Source organism: Narcine bancroftii, chromosome 11 (genome assembly GCF_036971445.1).
Source record: "Narcine bancroftii isolate sNarBan1 chromosome 11, sNarBan1.hap1, whole genome shotgun sequence".
Lineage (NCBI taxonomy): Eukaryota > Metazoa > Chordata > Chondrichthyes > Torpediniformes > Narcinidae > Narcine > Narcine bancroftii.
The window spans coordinates 7507510-7529973 of record NC_091479.1 but is presented as its reverse complement, the minus strand read 5'-3'; the positions used below and the strand labels follow the sequence as shown (position 1 = coordinate 7529973).

General features: G+C 42.4%; 1 protein-coding gene across 8 annotated transcripts in view; it reads right to left on the bottom strand.

The window, feature by feature from the left end:
* man2a2 (mannosidase, alpha, class 2A, member 2) overlaps window positions 1-22464 on the bottom strand; it is a 56435-nt gene that overhangs the window by 14855 nt on the left and 19116 nt on the right. For 7 of the 8 annotated variants that reach the window (XR_011346258.1, XM_069902432.1, XM_069902436.1 and 4 more), the window contains 10 exons: window positions 21874-22051; window positions 20490-20692; window positions 19976-20158; window positions 18787-18901; window positions 15105-15172; window positions 9467-9632; window positions 8582-8812; window positions 7842-7964; window positions 4518-4632; window positions 3029-3177 (listed from right to left, as the gene is read on the bottom strand). Coding sequence is in view for 7 of the 8 variants with exons in the window: in XM_069902432.1 (XP_069758533.1) it covers window positions 3029-3177; window positions 4518-4632; window positions 7842-7964; window positions 8582-8812; window positions 9467-9632; window positions 15105-15172; window positions 18787-18901; window positions 19976-20158; window positions 20490-20692; window positions 21874-22051 (1531 nt within the window). In the remaining variant the exon portion in view is untranslated. The remainder of the gene's footprint in view (window positions 1-3028; window positions 3178-4517; window positions 4633-7841; window positions 7965-8581; window positions 8813-9466; window positions 9633-15104; window positions 15173-18786; window positions 18902-19975; window positions 20159-20489; window positions 20693-21873; window positions 22052-22464) is intronic. The other variant, XM_069902431.1, reaches the window with a different exon arrangement.

Genomic DNA, 22464 nt, shown 5'->3' with positions numbered 1-22464 from the left:
GTAAGGACAACTCAAGATGGGTAATAAATGGAGGATTACTCATGATGGCTGGATTCTGGAAAACAGAGACTGAAGAAAATATTTACAATAAAACACCTGGTATCAGGAATTCAAGCAACCGGCAATCTCAAGCAATTGGCAAAATAAAAATTAAGGAAAATAAATTTTAAAAATTAAAATAAAGAAGAATAAAATAATAGGTAAAAATAAGCAGGTTTAAAATGAGGAAAGTGAATGTTCTCTGAAGTAACTTGTAAATCTTTGGTGAAGATGGGAGCAAATATTCAGCCAGCGGAGGAGGGCCTTTGCTTGTCGCAGCAGTTTCCATAAATGCAGCAATGGCGCCACCCAGGATGAAGAGTTGGTTGATGGCACTTGCTGTTTGGGTGACTCTCTTAAAGTGTCTCCTTATGCCTACTTAGTAAGAGTTGGCCTGGTTTTAGGGGGGATAGGAGAAGGGAACATGGCAAGGGAATGAGGTTTGTTGCAGGATTATGTGTTGTCTTTGCTTTTCCCTTTTTTTTTGTCAGATATTTTTTCTTTTATCTGACTCTTGTGGTTTTGTTGTCTTTGTTCTTGTTTTATCTTTCCAGGTTTTGCCGCGGGCCCGGTGGGTTGGAGCAGGCACGGTGGAGGTGTGAGGGAAACACAGGTCTGAGAGTCTCTGGAGCAATGGCCAAGAATAAAAAAAATGTTTGGTCTGAACAGGATGGTGAAGAGGAAAAGAGTCTTGGGACACATTAAAAAAAAGGGAGCAGATCTGGCATTTCTCCAAGAAACACATTTAACAGAACAGAAGCACCAAAACTAAAAAGGGGATGACCGGGCCAGGTAATATCCTCCCCGTTTGGCTCAAAGGCAAGGGGGAGGGGGCAGCAATCCTGATAGGGAAGAGTGTTCCAGTGAGAGTGCAGAATGTGATTACAGATAGAACAGGAATGGTGCACTGTGAGAAACGTGTATGCCCCCAACTTTGATGACAAAAAGTTTATACAGGCCACTTTCCTGAGATTGGCAGAGGAAAAGAGAACATCTTGGTCAGAAAAGATTTAAATTTTTGTCTGAATCCTGTCCTAGATAAATCAACAAAGAAGATAACTAAACAAAGGCAGCGAGGGCTACCATTAACTGTATGAAGGAGCGGAATTTAATAGACGTGTGGAGGCAGAAACATCCAAGGGAGAGGGACTATTCCTTCTACTCAAAACAACACGACTCTTACTCTAGAATTATTTTTTTCTGGCTTCAGCCCTGGTAGGGAGTAGGATTATGGAGGCTGAGAACCCCTGGTACTAACAATAGAAATTCCAGGTAAGCAGGAAACGGTACACAGATGGCATTTTCATAAATTGTTAAAGAAGCTGGAGTTTTGCAGTTCTGTGAGATCAACTGTACCTCTACCCCAGATATATTTCTTCAATGGGATACCCTCAAAACTTATTTGAGAGGTCAAATAATTGGATAAAACAAAACATTTTAAAAAGTGAGGGAAGTGGATGAATTAGAACAGGAAATTACTTGCCTACAAAAGGATACAATATGTTCCAAATGTATAGTATGGAAAAGGCCATATTATGGCCAAAACAAAAATACTATGAATTGGAAGAGAGAGCCCACAAAGTCCTCTCTTGGCAGCTGAGAACATAACAGGCCTCAAAGACAATCAATGTGACACCAACAGGGAATGGCAGGATCTCGCATAAACCAAAATAGATTAAGGAGATCTTCAAGGAATCCTATGAGGGTTTATATAAATCAGAATTGACAGGGAAGTCCGATAAAGCCAATGAGTTCCTGTCCAAATTAGAGTTACCAAATTTAGACCCAGAAGAACAGGAAGGGCTAGATCTTCCCTTCACGGAAGAAGAGCTAGGGGAAGCATTGAATTCACTGCAGACTAACAAGTTTCCAGGGACAGGATGGGTTTCCACCTGAGTTTTATAAGGGAATTTAAGGATTTATTGATGCCTCTATATAGAGGTGGTAGACCAGGCAATGGAGACCCATACCCTCCTAGAATCTTTTTTGACAGCAATCTTAAAAAAGACAAAGGTCCGCTAACGCCATTTTCTTATGGACCCATTTCACTTTTAAACACAGACTATAAGATACTTGCCAAGTCCTGGCAAATTGATTGCCAAAACATTTTCTGAAACTAATAAATAATGACGAAGCGGGCTTTGTGCAAAAAAGAAAGGCAGTGGATAACATTGGCAGACTGTTGAGTATAATGCCCCTCATGTACCCTCCCACCACTGGACGTTTCCGAAACCACTGAACCAGATTCCAGATCTGATCTCTCGTGGACTGGAGTCAGGGATAGGAATGGAGGATCCATTTAACATCTATAAATTTACGCTGTATAAAATTCTATGGTCTGCGTGCACTTTCCATCAAAACTAGGTTTCTGTATTTCTAATGCAGGCTGCGATTATTCTGACTTCACTTAACACCAGGAAGGTGTAATAGCAGGGCAATAAAAGTTCAATTTGATTCCATTGTGAGTTCTGAATGAAGAGATGATGGGGAAATATTAGGCCAAAATGCAACAGGGAGTGATTATATCTGTGGATCCTGTTCCAAATGTCATTACCATCAAATACCTATTAATTAATTTCCTTGACTGGCTCTGTAGCCCATGATATGTCCACTGTTTGAAAAATAAATCAATAGATTTATATAGCACCTGTCAACATGGTGATATCTTGGTGTTTCACATAATGAATTATTCTTGAAGGTCAGTGAGGGTTTTGTACACAGAGATCACACTGCACATTAATGGGCCTAAACCATAATAGATGACTAAGCAGCTAATCTATGTTTGATATTCGTCGTACCTCAGGACAGCCGTCAGGCCTTCAGATAATAGGACAAAACTATTCTCATCCTTCTTGCCAAGTGGAGCTGCTCTGGAGAAATAGCTAACATCAAGGCTGGATTTGTTTTGAAACACATTTTGTTTAATGTTCGACCATCCACCATATACAACTTTCCAGGACATTGCATGATACTTCATTTGTGTACTAACTTTCGATGGAGTTACCTGAAACGCATTCAGATCAGTGAAGAACATGTCTCCGCTTTCAATACCAGTGGAAAGTCGCATTGCCAGCTCCCTGTTGACCTGATCGTGAATGTCAACGACAATGGAAACATCCAACGAAAGTCCTTCAGCTCCTGTCAGTACAATGGATGCACCGTGTTAACAAGGAGAGGCATTTGACAGAGTCCATCATAATGACCAGAACCATTCCCTTCAATCCAGCTCCAGCTTCAGCAGTCCTTAACATTCTCTGCTCAAACCTCCTGGATCCCAGGCGCTTCTCTGTACTGTTAGGTAGTGCCAAGATACGAGGAGTATGCATTACCCACTCAAGCCTACCCTGCATTCAATATGTTCCATGACCAATTTTCTCTTTTGTGCCAGTCCCCTGAAGCCCTCAATTTTCTAATTTCAAAAAATATCTCCTTTCTATTTTAAAATATCTGATAATCTACCCTCTACAACCCTGAGGTGGAATATTCCAGTGATTCTCCATCTTCTGCGAGGTTGTTCATGAAAACCTCAGTTTTAAATGACTATCTCTAACTATGTGCCTACTAATGAAATGCTAGTGTGATGCTACTGCAGTGCCAGAGACCACATCCAAATCCTGTGCTGTCTGTTAGGAGTTTTTACGTTCTCCCTGTGTCTGCCTGGGTTTTCTCCGGACGCTCTGGTTTCCTCCCACCCTCCAAAGCGTACGAGGACGCATGTTAATTTAGGTGAAATTAGGTGGCATGGTTTTAAATGAGTGAATCGGTTTCTATTGTATTGTAAAGAATTTTTAAATTAATTAAAAAATTTAAAGAGCCATTTCCACGTTGTTCCATCCAAAGATGTTTCAGCGTCAGAGATGCACAGCACGGACACAGGCCTCTCGGCCCCACGTGTCCATAATGACCCATTTTCCTGTTGTTGGCCCTGAAACCTCCCAATCTTTCCGATCCATGTGTCTGTCCAATGTCTTTTAAAAGTCTTCGTTTTAGCCACCTCTACCATTTTCTCTGTCAGCACATTGCACTTACCCATCCAGTGTGACACATTTACCCCTCAGAACCCTTTTAAATGTTCCCCTCACCTGAAATACATGCCCTCTGGTTTTGGAATTTCCTACCCTGGGGAAAAGACTATGACTCTCAATCTCCTCTGCTGCAGGGAAAAAAAGTTCCGGATGCCCTCCAGACCCCGGTAGCATCCTTGTGAATCTTTTCATTGCACTTTCCAGAACTGAACACAGTATTCCAAATGTTGCCTTCCTAATGCATTGTAGAGACCTTATCCAAAAGGTTCAGATCGCCCCTCATTCTTCTAATCTCCAAAGAACATTAATCTTTTTTCATCAGTTTATGGACGGATAGACCTCTCATTCCAGTGATTAGTCGAGTTAATGTCTCAGTGTCTCCTACCCCTCCTTGCAACTCCAGAGAAATTCTGCACATGAGAAGGTGCTATAGACAAAGAAAGCTGCTATTACCTGGTAAATTGTAAAGACGAATTATCTGATGGAAATGCCGATAGAAGCTAATAACCTCAGAGAACAAAGGGCCTTGTGTAATGCGGGTGATCGGAGTCTGTTTGGAAATATAGGCCTGTAACCAGAAACAAAAATGCACAGCCATGACAGAAAAACAAAATTAAACTGGATAAAAAGCATCCAAGTGAGAATACTGTTTCAATGTCTCCTCAAGAATTTATTCTCAATGTTGGAATTAGTTCAGAGCTGAAGCTTTAATGGTATCTCAAGGAAAAAGGCTGCACTTCCACAATGAATTTTACTGCCTCAGGATGGCTCAGGTGACTTACAAACACTTAAAAATGTTACATTTTATAGCTTCGCTCTGTGCGTATCAGTGACAGGGATCTCAATACTGCTCCCCCTCCCACACTGATCTGTCTGTCCATGGCCTCGTATTGTCAAACCAAGGCCACCTGTAAATTGGAGGAGCAAGACCTAATTTTCCATTTAGGCCCTCTCCAACTGGATACCATTAATGTCAATTTCTCTCATTTCTGCCAGCCCACTATCCATCCTCCCTCTCTTCCCTGTCCCTCAGCCTTCTTTCCTCCAACTCTCCACCCTCTTTCCTCGCCATTCAAAGAGCCATCCCTCACCCCCCTGTTTGCTGCTGTGCCCTTCTTCCCCTTATCCACCTATTTCCTCCTGCCTGTAGGACCGTGCTCCCTACCCCTTCCCCCCACCACTTTGTTCAGGCCTGTCTACATTTTTCCAGACCTTGATGAAGGGCTCAAGCCCAAAACGTTGGTTCTGTATCTTTACCTTTGCTCGATAAATTACCCTGTTTTTCCTGCTGAGTTTCTCCAGCATCGTGCTTTTACTTCAACCACGACGCCCACAGACTCTTGTGTTTTACTCCCAAATATTATCATTGTTGTATAGGGAATGTGCAGATTAAAGAAAGTGTCTAGTTCCAGCAGCTTCTCTGTGAATCACATTGTAGATGATATTTAATGCTGGGATTTCTGAGTTGTTACATCATAGGAAGATGAGAAGAGCCATTTCTTTAATTTAGAGGGCACAAGTCTCAGAGGGGAACAAGGACAGAGAGGTGTGGAGACAGAAGGGAACAAGGACAGAGAGGTGTGGAGACAGAGGGGAACAAGGACAGAGAGGTGTGGGGACAGAGGGGAACAAGGACAGAGAGGTGTGGGGACAGAGGGGAACAAGGACAGAGAGGTGTGGGGACAGAGGGGAACAAGGACAGAGAGGTGTGGGGACAGAGGGGAACAAGGACAGAGAGGTGTGGGGACAGAGGGGAACAAGGACAGAGAGGTGTGGGGACAGAGGGGAACAAGGACAGAGAGGTGTGGGGACAGAGGGGAACAAGGACAGAGAGGTGTGGGGACAGAGGGGAACAAGGACAGAGAGGTGTGGGGACAGAGGGGAACAAGGACAGAGAGGTGTGGGGACAGAGGGGAATAAGGACAGAGAGGTGTGGGGACAGAGGGGAATAAGGACAGAGAGGTGTGGGGACAGAGGGGAACAAGGACAGAGAGGTGTGGGGACAGAGGGGAACAAGGACAGAGAGGTGTGGGGAGACATGCGCACAGCTTTTTGAAAAGGGGCAGAGCAGGAGGAAGTGCTTACATTAAAAAAAAATCAGAATGGGATCCTGGGCTTAGTGCACGGAAGAAGAGGATGCAAGAGTAAGGACCAACCTTTACTAAGCATTGGTTTGGCCATAACTCAGGGGTGGCCAAACTTACTTCACACAAGAGCCATATACGATAAACTTCAGATGTTTGAGAGCCACAAGACATGAAAAAAATTATTCTTTTATAAAAAAATCTTTACTCTTAAATGCATTTTGTTACAAAAATTTTATAGAAATATTAAGAAATACATGTACATAATAATCTTTATTCATGTACTGCAGTTTTTAAACTGCTAATTTGTATTAGTTTCAACATTCAAAAAGTACACGTACTGTATATAGGCATATAATAGTCGAATTTTGTGGACCAATTTTTAGGGCAAAATTTAGGGGGTCATCTATTTTTGATCCTATAAGTATCTGCATCGTTCGGGGTGTCGGGAGCTCAGATGGGCAGACAGCTGGGACAGAAGGGTTAAGTCTGCGGTCGAGGCATCGGGAGCTCAGATGGGCAGGTGGCCAGGGCCTAGGTGAGAGTCTGCGGTCAGGGCATCGGGAGCTCAGATGGGCAGATGGCCAGGGCCTAGGTGAGAGTCTGCGGTCAGGGCATCGGGAGCTCAGATGGGCAGATGGCCAGGGCCTAGGTGAGAGTCTGCGGTCAGGGCACCGGGAGCTCAGATGGTCTCAGCCAATATATTTCTGGATCTGCATATATATGTCAAAGAGCTGCTTGGTGGCTCATGAGGTGTGGTTTCGCCACCCCTGCCAGAATTGAAGGTTTCGATGCCCCAATTAGGTGAACTGCAGGTTTTGTGGGATGAGGGACTTCAGTTGCAAGGACAAACTAGAGAAGCTGGTCCAAGGAAGGTCGAAAATGATCAGACATTCAGTGTAATGATTATGGAAAGCTGTTCCCAACAGTGCCATTTTGAGAGGAAGCATCAAAACCTAGGGCCCATTAAAGTGAAGGAGGCGGCCAAAGGCAAACGTGACTGGAGGCTACTCTATGCAGGGGATGGCTAGGGCTGGAATATTCTGCCAGAAAAAGATTCAATTGTACCAGTAAAAAGGGAGCTGGATGAGTATCTGAACGGAATATGTTGAGAGAGAGAGCTGCTTCAATTTGACAAGCCAAACATTTGAAGATTCATTAATGATGAGAGGCAGAAACTGTTTGACAACAGGGGGCAGCACTGGGAAGTTGAACAGGAGGAAATCACTAAACTACTCTGAAGCAGCACACTGGTCAAGAAGGCATGAAGTATTGCAATTTATGCACTTCATAAACGTGCTTTCAGAATTACTGAGGAGTTCAAGCAATCCCGTAATACAAGACAGTAATCTGTCAACTGGGAACAACACCAAAAATGGAGAGTCTATAAAGAATGTAGATTAACTGGAGTATAAAATAAAATCCAACTGAATATCCTTGAGACAACAGCCCCCAAAAATGGATAGTTTTTGATGAATCCCAATTATTTGTTTAAAGATTCAGATATAAAACTTACAAGAGTCTACAAGTAAATTACAGAGTACAGGTACTTTTGTTTTAAATGATCTTTTGACAGCTTTTCTCCTGTGTCAGTGAAGGTTTTGCACGACATGCATAAAGAACATCTCACACCACTGAAGCCCCTCCACACTTAAGTGCTGACCAGTTTGACTGCAGCTTTAAAGCTTCTTACCCTGGCTTCACCATCTGGCAGGAAGAGATATGCTCCACTTTTATCTTTAAATGTCCGTGTCCCGTACCAAACAAACTCCGTCCGCACCTTTTGTTCCTGTTGGTCGTCTTTTCTTTTGATGTTCTGGAAAAGAAATCGCACAGTTAATGAGCAACCAGAATGGCCATATTCCATCTGACCTACATCATTAACAAAGAATAAAATACATCAGACTGAAAAAATGCATCACTAATTCTGAGTTCCAAACGACAAAACTATACACCTGTAAAACAAAGTCTGCAGACACCGTAGTTGAAGTAAAAACACAACGTCAGAGAAACAGTATCCTTTATCTAGCAAAGATAAATATATATATAACTAACTTTTTGGGCTTGAGGCCTTCATCAAGGTATATTCAAGCCCGAAATGTTGATTATGTTATTTTTGCTACATTAAGTACACTTACCTTCTGAGTTTAAAACTATATAACCTATTGAAGGTCAGCCTCCAAATTGTGAAAGTATAAACTTATTAATTTGTTTTACAAAAAAGCTTTTCAATACAAGCAGATTTGCCTCACACCAGAATGTTGGGAAATAACCACAAACCCAAAAGCACAAATCAGTGAAGTCTCTCAATCCAGGTAAAATGCTTCCATCTTGTTCAGCTCTCCTACAGAAATATCTGTAGACAATCAAGAATTGCATACAACTGACTTCAATATTCCCCAGCATTTTCTTTATTTCTGAATTGAGACCTACCTCCATCAGACCGGTTACTCCATTAAACCACACTTGCATGTGCTGGTTTTCGATGAAGAAATCATTGATCGAAGACTCCAGGATCTTCACGCTGAATGGCTCCTTCTTACTCACAGTTACGTCTCTGTTGCGAAGGTAGATGGCCACGTTGGAATTCACTGGGGCGGTAAATGTTTCAGACAGCTGAAACACAGCAAGTCCCAGAGCAGGGAGGCGAGCAACAAAGGAGACCTGAAGTGAAAGACAACATGATGTTATAGTGGAGATTGCTTCAACAAATTATTTTGTACCAAATAAAGGGGTTCACTCATTGAAGTCACAAATCCATCAAGAGATTTTCTTTGCTGAACAAGATCATTGAAACCAATTTTTGGCTGGAATTCCAGATTTATTAAATTACTTGAATTTAAATTAAATTAGAACATTTGAGCTCAGGTGAAAGGGTAAACGTTTAGGGGGAACTTCTTCACAAAGAGAGTGGTGGGAGTTTGGAACGAGCTGTCAGCTGAAATGGTGAATGCAGGTTCAATTTTAACATTCAAAAAACTTTAGACAGGTGTATGGATGGGAGGGGTATGGAGGGCTGGGTGCAGGTCAGTGGGACCAGGCAGATCAATAGTACGGCCTGCCTTCCGTGCTGGTTCGAAGAAATGAAGCATCCCCAGTAACTCCTGGGAATCTCTGTCCACGTGGAGAAAGATCATATTCATGGGAATCAGATGGCTGTGGGGGTGGGGTGGGGGGGGTGGCTGCAAAGGCCTTCAAAATATCAACCTGCTTGGCCCACCTTCTGTCCCATAATGTGTCGCAACAATCAAAATGAACACAACTGGAACATGACAGATAACGAAATTCAAAAACACACCAACAGATTTAGATTCCCACCTGGTATGCATCTGTTGCCATGTCAGTCGGAGATTTCCACACTGCACTGATCTGTGTGGGGAGATTGCTGCCATCGATTAGTGTAACCTTGACCCGTGGTGTGGTGGTAAGAACAGAAATTACACAGAGACGGTCTTGTTCAATGGGATTAAAGACAACCACGTACCTATTAAAGATATAAACAACACAAGCCTCACTTTACCAACTTTTGCACTGTGTTGCTCATGCAAAACAATGAATTTCATGACGATAAATTCGGATTCTGACTTTGGATTCAAGGTGGCAAGGCACTGTTACGATGAATTTCAAAACCGTAGGAAGTCCCAAAGTACTTTAGAACCAATGAAGTAATAAATCACCAAAATTGGTCGACATCCTAGTTGAAGTAAAAACAAACAAAGCTGGGAAACTCGGCAAGTCAAACAGTGTCCTTTATAGAGCAAAGGTAAAAATACAGAACCAACGTTTCGTGCTTGAGCCCTTCATCAAGGTGTGAAAGCTGGTTTGGTTAAGGAAGGTGCTCCTTTTAAGAGTACCCAACAGTTCCATCATTCCTCACTAGCAGTGAGTCTGCGGCCACCTTCAATATTGCAGAAATTTAAATTTCAAGAGTTTCTACGGATATTTCAGAAAGAAAAAAATGATTAAAGCGAGTGTTGGTCCCATAGGAAGGGATTCAGGGGAATTAGTAATGAAACAAAAAGACAGCAGATGAAGTGATCAGAAATTTTGCAACACTCTTCTCTATGGAGGGGACAAGCAAACTGCCAGAAATAGTTATGAATCAGGAATTAGAATGAAGAAGGAAGGAATAAAAGAAGCGGGATCGATCAAATCGTCGAAGCTGCTCATGCACAGGATTCCACTTTTATGGTCTGAAAGGAACTGGCCAGAAGGACAGCTACTGCATTTATTTTAATTTTTCCAACATTTCTTTATTGGGGAAGATCCTAATGGACTGAGAAATAGCAGGAGAGCAGGGAAAATTGCTTAATTATAGGCAGACAGAGAAAATGTTAGAAGCTATTGTTCAAAACATGGTAGGGCACTTCAGAAAATTCAAAGTAATCAAACTATCATCACGGATTTGTGAAGGAAAAATCACGATGGACCAGATTCTTGGAGTTTCTTGAAAAAAGTGATACTTGCTGTGGATAAAGGGAATCCAATGAATGCACTGTATTTAGATTTCCAGAGAGTAACAGACGTTATTGCAGAAGATTGAAGATCTACATAGCAGAAGACATAATGGCAAGGACAAAGGATCAGGTTGCTATCAGGAAAATGGCCACAGACACATAAGACTTTTTTTTGGATGCAAGACATAATGAGTGGCAAAGCAACAGAGTGGTGGGGGGACCCCACTGCAGAATATATAACTGACAGTTCAGAATGGAAACAGGCCATTTCGGCCCACGAGTCCATGCCCCCTAATTTACACTCAGTTAACTTACACCCCTGGTACGTTTCAAACAGTGTGAGAAAACTGGAGTCCCCGGGGAAAACCCATGCAGACACAGAGAGAAACTGAGTCCCTGGGGAAAAACCCATGCAGACATAGAGAGAACGTACCAACTCCTTACGGACAGCTTGGGATTTGAACCCCGGACCTGATTACTGGCGCTGTAAGGGCATTTCGCTAACTGCTAGGCCAACCGTGCCACTTCAAGGTGCTAAAGGGATGATTGCTAACTTTGCGAATGATACAAAGATGGATAGATTGTGAGTAGAAAAAGGATAATAATGTGGCTGGAACAAATTTTAAAAAGGATATGACTAGAGTCGTCTAAGATTGCAGAGTCAAATGCAGAGGGATCTGTGATTCTTGGCTTGCAAAAGATTGGGCTACAGGTATTACACATCAGTAAGCTAACAGAATTGTTTTATTGTGAGAGAAACCAAATTTAAAAAAACAGCAAAATTGTTCTTGGATAAATATGGAATCAGGGAAACCACGTCTGGAGCAGTGTGTACTGTATTCTTTCTTTTTTTCTTCTTTGGCTTGGCTTCGCGGATAAAGATTTATGGAGGGGTATGTCCTCGTCTGTTGCAGGCTCGTTGGTGACTGATAAGTCCGATGCGGGACAGGCAGGCACGGTTGCAGCGGAAAATTGGTGGGTTGGGGTTGGGTGTTGGGTTTTTCCTCCTTTGTCTTTTGTCAGTGAGGTGGGCTCTGCGGTCTTCTTCAAAGGAGGTTGCTGCCCGCCGAACTGTGAGGCGCCAAGATGTACGGTTGGAGGCGAGATCAGCCCACTGGCGGTGGTCAATGGGGGAGGCACCAAGAGATTTCTTGAAGCAGTCCTTGTACCTCTTCTTTGGTGCACCTCTGTCTCGGTGGCCAGTGAAGAGCTCACCATAGAACACGATCTTGGGAAGGCGATGGTCCTCCATTCTGGAGACGTGACCCATCCAGCCCAGTTGGGTCTTCAGCAGCGTGGATTCGATGCTTGCGAACTCTGCCAGCTCGAGTACTTCGATGTTGGTGATGAAGTCATTCCAATGAATGTTGAGGATGGAGCGGAGACAGCGCTGATGGAAGCGTTCTGGAGCCATAGGTGATGCTGGTAGAGGACCCATGATTCGGAGCCGAACAGGAGCGTGGGTACGACAACGGCTCTGTACACGCTGATCTTTGTGTGTTTCTTCAGGTGGTTCTTTTTCCGGACTCTTTTGTGTAGTCTTCCAAAGGTGCTATTTGCCTTGGCGAGTCTGTTGTCTATCTCTTTGTCGATCCTTACATCAGATGAAATGGTGCATCCGAGGTAGGTAAACTGGTTGACCGTTTTGAGTTCTGTGTGCCCGATGGAGATGTGGGGGGGCTGGTAGTCATGGTGGGGAGCTGGCTGATGGAGGACCTCAGTTTTCTTCAGGCTGACTTCCAGGCCAAACATTTTGGCAGTTTCCGCAAAGCAGGACGTCAAGCGCTGGAGAGCTGGCTCTGAATGGGCAACTAAAGCGGCATCGTCTGCAAAGAGTAGTTCACGGACAAGTTGCTCTTTTGTTTTGGTGTGAGCTTGCAGGCGCCTCAGATTGAAGAGACTGCCATCCGTGCGGTACCGGATGTAAACACCGTCTTCATTGTTGAGGTCTTTATTGGCTTGTTTCAGCATCATGCTGAAGAAGATAGTAAAGAGGGTTGGTGCGAGGACGCAGCCTTGCTTCATGCCGTTGTCAATGGAGAAGGTTTCGGAGAGCTCATTGCTGTATCTGACCCGACCTTGTTGGTTTTCGTGCAGTTGGATAACCATGTTGAGGGGGGCATCCGAGGCGCTCTAGTATTTGCCAAAACTCTTTCCTGCTCACGGTGTCAAAGGCTTTGCTGAGGTCAACAAAGGTGATGTAGAGTCCTTTGTTTTGTTATCTGCACTTTTCTTGGAGCTGTCTGAGGGCAAAGACCATGTCAGTAGTTCCTCTGTTTGCGCGAAAGCCACACTGTGATTCTGGGAGGACATTTTCGACGACACTAGGTATTAGTCTATTAAGGAGAATCCTAGCGAAGACTTTGCTTGCAATGGAGAGCAGCGTGATTCCCCTGTAGTTTGAGCAGCCTGATTTCTTGCCTTTGTTTTTGCACAGGGTGATGATGATGGCATCACGAAGGTCCTGAGGCAGCTTTCCATGGTCCCAGCAGAGCATGAAAAACTCATGCCGTTTGGTATGCAGAGTTTTGCCGCCAGCCTTCCAGACTTCTGGGGGGGGGGGGGGATTCCATCCATACCTGCTGCTTTGCCTCTTTTCAGTTGTTCAATTGACTTATATGTCTCTTCCCGGGTAAGGACCTCATCCAGCTCTAGCCTCAAGGGTTGTTGAGGGAGCTGGAGCAGGGTGTATTCTTGGACTGAGTGGTTGGCACTGAAAAGAGATTGGAAGTGTTCTGACCATCGATTGAGGATGGAGATCTTGTCGCTGAGGAGGACTTCGCCATCTGAGCTGCGCAGAGGGCTTTGGACTTGGGGTGAGGGGCCGTACACAGCCTTTAGAGCCTCGTAAAAACCCCTGAAGTCGCCAATGTCGGCGCTAAGCTGGGTTAATTTGGCGAGGCTAGTCCACCACTCATTTGTGGTACTGTATTATCCAAGGATTTAAATACGACAGGGGCAAGGAGAAAATTTAAAACCTGCATCAGGGAGGTTATCTTTTAAGGTTGTACAAGTTGATAGACTGCCTCCCACTGAGGAAAGATCACGCTCGCCACAGATGCTGTCTGACCTGTTGAGTTAATCCAGCATTTTGGGCTGTTATTTCTGAATGAGACTAGGATGTTTATTTGAGAGGTTTAAACAGGATTTAATCTTGAGAAGTCTCGAGCTGATGCACAGAAAGGAAATTTATTCACCAGAGAGGTGATAGCTGCAGAATGCAGGTTTAGGATCCTTGGAGGAATGGGCAAAGAGGAGGATTTTTATTTTCTCCTAAGAGACATGGTGCTCCGGAACGCACCGCGTGAAAGAATTATGAAGACATAAATTCTTATTACATTCAAAATGTACTGCATGACAAGTTTAAATGCTGTGACCAATAAAACTATGGCACAAGAACTAAAAGGTGGGATGAGTCTCAATTGTTAAATATTTGGTGGAATGGCCTCAGGTGCTGTCATTGACATTTCTACAATTTTGAATGCATTGGTGACACCTCCTCACACAGAAAAAGTGAATTCCTTCAAAGTTTAATATTTCCAGGTTGACATACTACATTTTTTTGCTACGGCTAGGGCTATCTTAACAAATCTTTTTTGTGCATCCTCCAAATCAATTCCAAATTCTTTGTTTTTTATGTTACTTAGGAGAAAGATCTCTGGGTTCTTTGGTATATAATTTGAAAATACAACAATGGTATATAGAAACGAATAAATGTATTCCATTAGAAAAAATAACATATAGTTTAAGAAATGATATTGAAATATTCGAACAAGTATGGGAGCCTTACATTAAATACAATAGCGAAAACCTACCGGGGACAAACATTACCTAAGTTGATGGAAGGAGAAGGAAAGAAAAGAATGGACTCAGTAGAATTTCTGGTGTATTTTTGTTGAATGACAACATTGTCTGACGGGTTTAATGCAACCTTGATTGTATACCTAAAATGGATGAGAGGGGGGGGTGGGGGGGTGGCGTGGGAGGAGGGAGGGAGAAAAAGTCACTGTATATGTGTGAAAAAGAAAAAGTGTACATCATGGCTAATGTGATTTATGGTGTGAAAAACAAAAAAATAAAAATAAAAAATTAAAAAAAAGTTTAATATTTGACTATAGCTAACAGAGAAGGCACTGAACAGCCATCTAACCCCAAGGTGACTGTGATCCACCTGGACCTCTTCAGGGATGGTGGGGGGGGGGGGGGGGGGCGGTGAAATAACAACAACAAAAGGTTCTTTAAATTGTTGGATAGACAAATGTTAACTTACAGGTTCTCGTTAGTTAGTGAGATAATATTCACCTTCAACCTAAAAGCATGCAGATCAGCTGTTCAATATCACATTATTGCTTTGAGCACATTGTCAACTGCTCGATTTTCCACATATTAAAGGCAACTGCATTTCGAAAATCCTAGTGTCCACTGAGATGTCCAGAGGCTTGTTCTATTCAAAATTGATGAAACTCGTTGCCTTAATTACCAGTAATATAAATTTATACCTGGGAAGAGATTCAAGTTTTATCACTGTTTTCTCTGGAAGTGTATCATGAGTTTGGCGTCTGTCATCCTAAAATTAAAAAAGAAAAGGCATTATAATTCTCAAACATAGATAAATCTGCTACGCCACTTGTGAATTGCGACAGGCTCCAGCTCTGATCTAGATTACAGAACATGTGCCCTTTCTACTGTGGCGTCTGGCCTTAGAATGGAAATGTAATTAAAGCCAGGGACATGAATGAGCTCTGCCTTTCCCAAGGGGAGGAGGTGTAAAGCACCTATGTCAGTGTTCAGACTCACCATTTCACTTGGCATACTGGCTAAGAAAAAAAGTAACAGGAAATTATGACAGTAAAGGAAACCCAGGAAAAATGATAGTTAGTTTGACTACAGCTCATGCCACTGGATTTCTTGCAGTCTTCTCTTCTGGATATCCAAAACTGGCTGAGGTGCAGACTCAGATCAAAACAATGTGGCAAGACCAAGTGTAATGTCAGGATCACAGGTAACCCCAACCCCAGCTTTGAGAAGTCTGCGATAACTCAGCAGTAACCAATTTATCTGTCCCCAAAAGTACCCAAGAAGCAGCAATCATCTGGCCCAAGGTGTATGAAATTAAAGGGGGGGGGGGAAAAAAAATAAAATAATAAATGACAAGATTTGTAATGTGTTTTTTAGCACATTAAAACCTCTGTAATATGGAATTCAAGCAACCGGCAAAAAAATTTGAGGGAAATAAATTGGTAAAAAATACGGGTTTAAAATTGGTGTGCCATCACACAATCTCAAGCAACCAGAAAATACTTATCCGGCATCTACCAATTCCTATACATGCCGGATACCAGGGGTTTTTACTGTATTTAGGTTGAGCTATTATTATTAACAGCCTGAAGACTCAAGCTCAAAATCTAGTTCATTGGTAATGATATTCCATTCTGGTTTTTTCACATCCAAGATGATCGATAAAGGTTGCAGTGGATGTTCTCAAAACAATGTCTAATGATCTGATCTAATTTAGGATGAAGGATGAATATCACCTCAGTAACAAGTATTTGTCAGTTCAAAAATCTGAAGAATCCTTTGTCGTCTTTATTTTTCCCCTCACTTCTAACGAGGTGATTCCCAGATATCCAAGGGTTTGATTGCTGCCGTTTCTTTTCTGTTTGGTGTTACTAAATAGTGAAGTCACTGAGAAGTTTGAGCAATTTTTCGGTTGAGGGATTGAGTATATAAGTTGCAACTATTTTAAACTTTGGTTCGCCCACATTTGAGGTATAGTGTGGTAACCAGAACTTTAGTAGGAAGGAGGTGGAGACTTTGAAAAGGGTGCAGATAGGATCACCAGGGTGTTACACAGGATTAGCTCCAAGGAGAAATTAGACAAATTTGGATTTTTTTTCTCTGAAGCGTGGGAGGCTGAGGGATATATAGAAGTATATCAAATTATGAGAGGGATAGACAGAGGGTTTTTTTTTTTATACAGAGGTCGACCTTCCATTCAACTCCACCATAATTCACTTACCATGTGGAGTAAAAATGTGCAGTCGGGTTATGCAAAGAGGATGTCAGGAAGTATTGAAACAAGAGTCACAACTAGAGTACCTCGACCTACCTTAATCACCAGACGAAACTTCTATTACAAGGGAAATAATGACCAGCAAGGTCCTCCTGGAATCTTAATTGTGTTCAGCTTTCCTCCCTCAAAGATCTGCCATTTCTGTCACCAGTTTAGTGAATCTTTGCTGCGCACATTCTATGATAAGTACTTCTTCTTGAGTAAGGAGACCAAAACTGCACATCAGCACACAAGGTCTTAGATGGTTGCCATAAGACTTCCTTACTCCTGTAATTAAACCCTCTTGTAATAAATGCCAAGATATTATTTACTAGCTTGAATCCTTCCTGCAGGTTAACCTATGTACAAGTGAACAATCTCTCACAATTTACCAAATCTTCTGCTTTTCTGTGTTGACTTCACAACTTTCTGCACTTTATTACATCTGTCAATTTGGCTCATGCTCACTTAGTTTGAAGGCTCTTCATATCTTTCTGCATGCTCCATAATCCTATCTAGTTCAATGTTATCATCAAACCTGGAAATATGACCTTTCTTTCTTTGAGCCAAATTGTTAATATAAATGGGTGAACCAGGGCTCCAAGAACCAATACCTGGAGTGTCAGACTGGTCACAGACTGTCAACCTGAGAAGGCTCCGTTTATTCCCATTGTTTGCTTGAACCAATAACAACCAATCCTCACCATGACTGTACTTTAGCCCCCAACTCTACCTCCGGTATTGAAAGCCTTCTAGAAATCTAAAAACACCGCATCCACCGCACGTTTCTCCCTTTTGTTATTCTACTCGTCAAAGAATTCCAATAGATTAGTCCACCATGATTCTTCTTTCCTAAATCTATATTGATACTGCTCAATCTTATTATCCTTTTCAAGTCATTCATTGCACATTCAAGCATTTTTTTCCCCCACTGATGTAGATGGACAGTTCTGTCTCCTTCCCTCGTAATGGCATCACATTTACTAATATATTGGTCCTTATTTTTCACTCAGGATGTGTTTCTAGGGACTTGCACTTCTAGCCAATGTAATCACAAACAGAAATATGGCGTTATCAGAAAAGATCATGTCCAACAAATGAGAAGGCATATTTTGAGGAACTACAACATGCATTGAAGAGGACAGTATATTTGATGTGGGTCACACGGTCTTCAGTAAGGCCTCTGACAACATCTAAATTGCAAAGCCCCTGGAGTCCATAGGAGAAATAGGATAGCACTGGAGAAGGTGCACAGGAGATTCACTGAGCTGAGATGGAGCTTTGAGGAGAGTTCCCCTGTGGCACAGGAAGTTAAGAGGGCACATTATTTTGGTTGACAAAATTATGAGGGGCAACAAAAGGGTTGACTACAGGAAACTTTTTCTCCTATCAGTTGTGAATAAAGCTAGAGGATAGATTTAGGGTTAGGGTGTGCAAAATTTAGAGGAGAACTAAGGGGGCTATCTGCCATCCTGGAATGAACTGCCTTTCTTAACTTACAGGTGGTTATGTCTGTGTTGAATGGAGAGCTAAGAGCAATATAATGAACAGACACTTTTCAAGGCAGTACTAAGTTAGGTCTTTGTGTAACTCAACCCTCTGAGACTGAGGACTAATGCAATGATTCTCTGAACCGCATTCAGAAACAAACTCAGTACATGAGAGGCAATCTAACAGGCAGCTCTTAATGCCAATTCATCTGATTAGAACAACTTTGTATGTTGACATCACAGACAAATCAGTTTGGTGCTAATTTTGGAGTCTAATACTCAATTTTGGAATACTGCACTCAGCAGGAACAAACAGCCTGTATCTTAGAAAAAGGTGCTCACACTGGATGTTCAGTTTTTTCAAAAGGAATACATTTTTTTAAATTTAAACACACAGCACAGTAACAGGCCATTTTGGCCAATGTGTTTGTGCCGCCCAATTTATACCCAATTAACCTACACCCCCGGTAAGTTTCTAATGGTGGGAGGAAACCAGAGCCCCCAGGGAAAACCACACAGACACGGGGAGAACGTACAAACTCCTTACAGACAGCACGGGATTTGAACCCTCGTCCCGATCACTGGCTCTGTAAAGGTGTTGCACTAACCGCTACACCAAATATCACAGGTTCAATTTACCAGTTGTAGGAAAAGGGAAGATTCGTCGTATTTGTAGTCATTTTTGCTCTGAAGCACCAAGAAGTGAGCTGCGTTAATTATCACCCGTTTCAAATTCATGAGAGAGTGAAAAAGCCTGAAAAGGAAGAATACCCACATTACACAACATCCCATCAAATCGCAGCATGAAGACTTGCATTTATATGGCACACCAGCATCTTATCAAGTGTCCAGTCGCTCTTCAAATCTTCGTCATACTCATGTTTCTACACCGTATATGTCGTTGTATGGCACGATCCTTGAACGTCACACCTTAAAATTGGGGTTGTCTTTTACGCTGGGTCTAAAATTCTTACCTTGACAACAAACTCTCAACATCGTTGCCGTCTTCTCACCAGCTCTGATGCAATCTAGCACACGCCCCGATAGGGTTCAGCGAAGTATCAGCGCTCCTCCGTGGGGTCCATCCGCTGTCAGTCCTGGACAGGCTTTAAATGGCCTTTTACAGGTACCGACAGTGGTTAATTTTAAAATGTCCAAATAAAATTTAAACTTTTAAATGACCATTTGTTATTAAAATGTTGTGATTGGCTTTTAACAGTATACACTGGTCAGTGGTACATGCCAGCTTTTTTGGGGGGGGGGGGGGTGACATCCCTCAAAACCATCGTTTTAGGTGTAAATTCTGAGGGGCGTCCTATCAAGAGTCGTTCTATACAATGGCATATACGGTACTGCCCCAGCTGGTTCCCCTGAGTACTCTCTGAAATCCTCGGGTTTGGCATTAAGAGTGGGAACTTTATATAACAGCCTGCTGAGTTAAATTAATAAGTATAAATTGCTGCAATAAGACTTCATTAGTCTTCGTACACCAGGCCACTACTGCACAGTTCATTGTCAGGAACATTTACGCACTAGTTATTTATTTCTGTAACAGCAGAGCTTGTCCCTGAGGAACAGGAATAAAAATTCCACACAGTAAAAGCAAGACAGGAAGATTAATCACCAATGGTGTCCTTTGTTCACATTCTACTTAAGGGCCCCCAACCCTTCGGTCATGCCAATCTCACCACACATGCCTTCGTGCCAGGCTAACAGAAACCATTTGTGTGTGTACTTGATATTCAGAATGGAGTGATGGACTTTCAAACTAATAGATCCCAGTATTGCTCAAATTGGGAATTTTAGTTTCATTAAAAGCAACAGGTACCTGAGCCCGTAGTCAACAACCACAACTTCTTTTGAGGTGCCAGTTATGGCATCATGATGCTGGAACAAGCCTATGTTTCGCCGGGCCTCTGTCAAGAAGCGGTAATCAGAAACGGGGTAGCGAATGCCCACACCGGTGCGGCGAACATGATTCAAGGCCAAACTGTACAGGATCTCAGCTGCTCTGGAATAAAACAGGATTCACAGAAGGCTGATATTATTTCCCAAAAATAATCAGACACGTTCCATATTATCAAAAATGTACAGGTGGAAGTCATTCAGTTTAATACTCCAGCCCAAATCCCTGGACTGACACTCACTAAAAATAAAGTTTGACTTTCCCTCTTTCTGAACTCTCCCTCGTCTTCTCTGCCCATTTGTTTTCTCTTTCTTTTACATCTACTACATTTTGTTTTGTAATTGTTTTCTCAAGAGCTTCTCAATCGTTTTCAGTACGACACTATGAAAGCTGCAGGAGCAGAAGTGCTTGGACATGCCCTGTGGAGGCTCCTTACCTGAGATGTGATTCCAGCACTCGGTCCAGGTTCTTATAGAAAGGCCTCGATGTAAAATATCCACTCCAATAATGATCCTCACGATCGGCATATGTGAAGAAGTCACCACTGAGGACTGGGTAGGATGGAGGCTTGCTGCCGGGACTGACACCATTTGCCTTGTAAACTGCATCAAAGTATTCAGATAGGGACCCAAACTGTATCTGGAAGTGAACAAGAGACATTCAGGACACCCCATGAGCAAATAACGTTTTCACCCTCAAATTCCCACAATAGGCTTCAAAAGTCAGTTTATTTTTACGGTGGTCCTCAAGTACTTTTACCAGAGATGATAATTCTTCCAGGAGTGTTGTAGAGACGATGCAATAGTGGAAGCCATCAAGGGCGAGTTCAATTTGACCTCATAAACTGCCATGTACTTCCAGGTTTTTTCCTCCAGCAGCAATGGACAGACAGAATTCCAGTAATTTTCCCTCAACTATCCCAGACACCACAACCTCCTGTTCCAATCACGACCAAGGCTAAGTTACTGAGGGCAGAGATTGGATTGGAAATGCCGCATATGCCATTGTATAGGATAACCCGAAACTTAAACTTTCACCTTAAAATTGTATCGTCCATACTAAGTGTCTAAAATTCTTACCTTGACAACAAAGCCTCAACACCGCTGCCATCTTCCCACTGGCTCCAATACAATCTCATGCATGCCCCACTAGTTATTTACAAAGTCTCAGCGCACCTCCACGGGGTTCATCTGCCCGGTCCGACGGCTATTGGCTCGGTACAGGCTTTAAATGGCCTGTTACACAAGTCAATAGCAGTTTATTTTAAAATATACAAATAAAATATAAACCTTTAAATGATAATTTATTAAAATACTGTGGTTTGGCTTTTAACAACATCTGCTGGTCAGCAGAAAGTGCCAGATTTTGGTGGGGGGCAGGGTCATCCTTCACATGAGTTGTCCTAGACAACAGCATATAGGGGTATTTCTGATCAGCACAGCTCATAGCTAGAGACTTTAGAAATGAACCAAAGGAATCTGAACCAACAAAACCTGCTCTCAACACAGAGGACTTAGAAAACCTACCGGGGACATCTACCATCTAAAATGACAGAAGGAGAAGAGAATGAAAAGAACTGACTCAGTGGAATTTCTTGTTTATTTTTATTGAGTGACAACATTGTTTAAAGGGTTTAATGTATCTTAGATTCTGAACTTTAAATAAGTGGGAGGAGAGGTGAGGGAGGGAGGGAGGGGAGGAGGGAAGGGGGGGAGAAAACGACACTGTATATATTTGAAAAGGAAAATGTATGTATCTTGATCAATATGGTTTATAGTGTGAAAAATAAAAAATTAAAAAAAAAAACACAGAGGACTTACTTGCACGTGGAGGTCTGGGTGAGAGTTCATGTAGTTGAAGAGTTTCTCATAATTCTGGAACTGCTGGTCCCACTCCAGAGCTTTGTCATATCGAAAGTCATCTCCAAGCGGAATCAGTACAACCTTGCTTTTAAATAGCTTGGACTTTTTCCGGTATTGATCCAAAAGTAAACTTGCCCTGAGAGAAGAGAAAAAATAGAATCAAATAGGTGTAGACAGAAGGCAACTGGACCATACCAATCAATCTCAATATTCCTTGAAATGTGAATGACAGCAGAAACTAATACAAGTAGGGATACCAAAATGAACTGATAAAGGCAATTATTTTGGACACAGATATAAATTCCACGTCTGTGGAAACACATCAAGCTGTAATTGAGCACTTGCTGGCAGAGATGTCTTGATCACACTAAGTGTTGGGACCAGGTAAACAAGGTTAACTCATTTTGACTGACAGATTCCAATATTAATGTGAAACATAGAAATGAAGGTAAAATTGCACGTCAATCATGTCCCACGATCTGCCCAGTTCCAGCCACCAATTTTCAAAATATTCACCACGCTTTCTGTGTTTTGCAGCATCCCAATCAA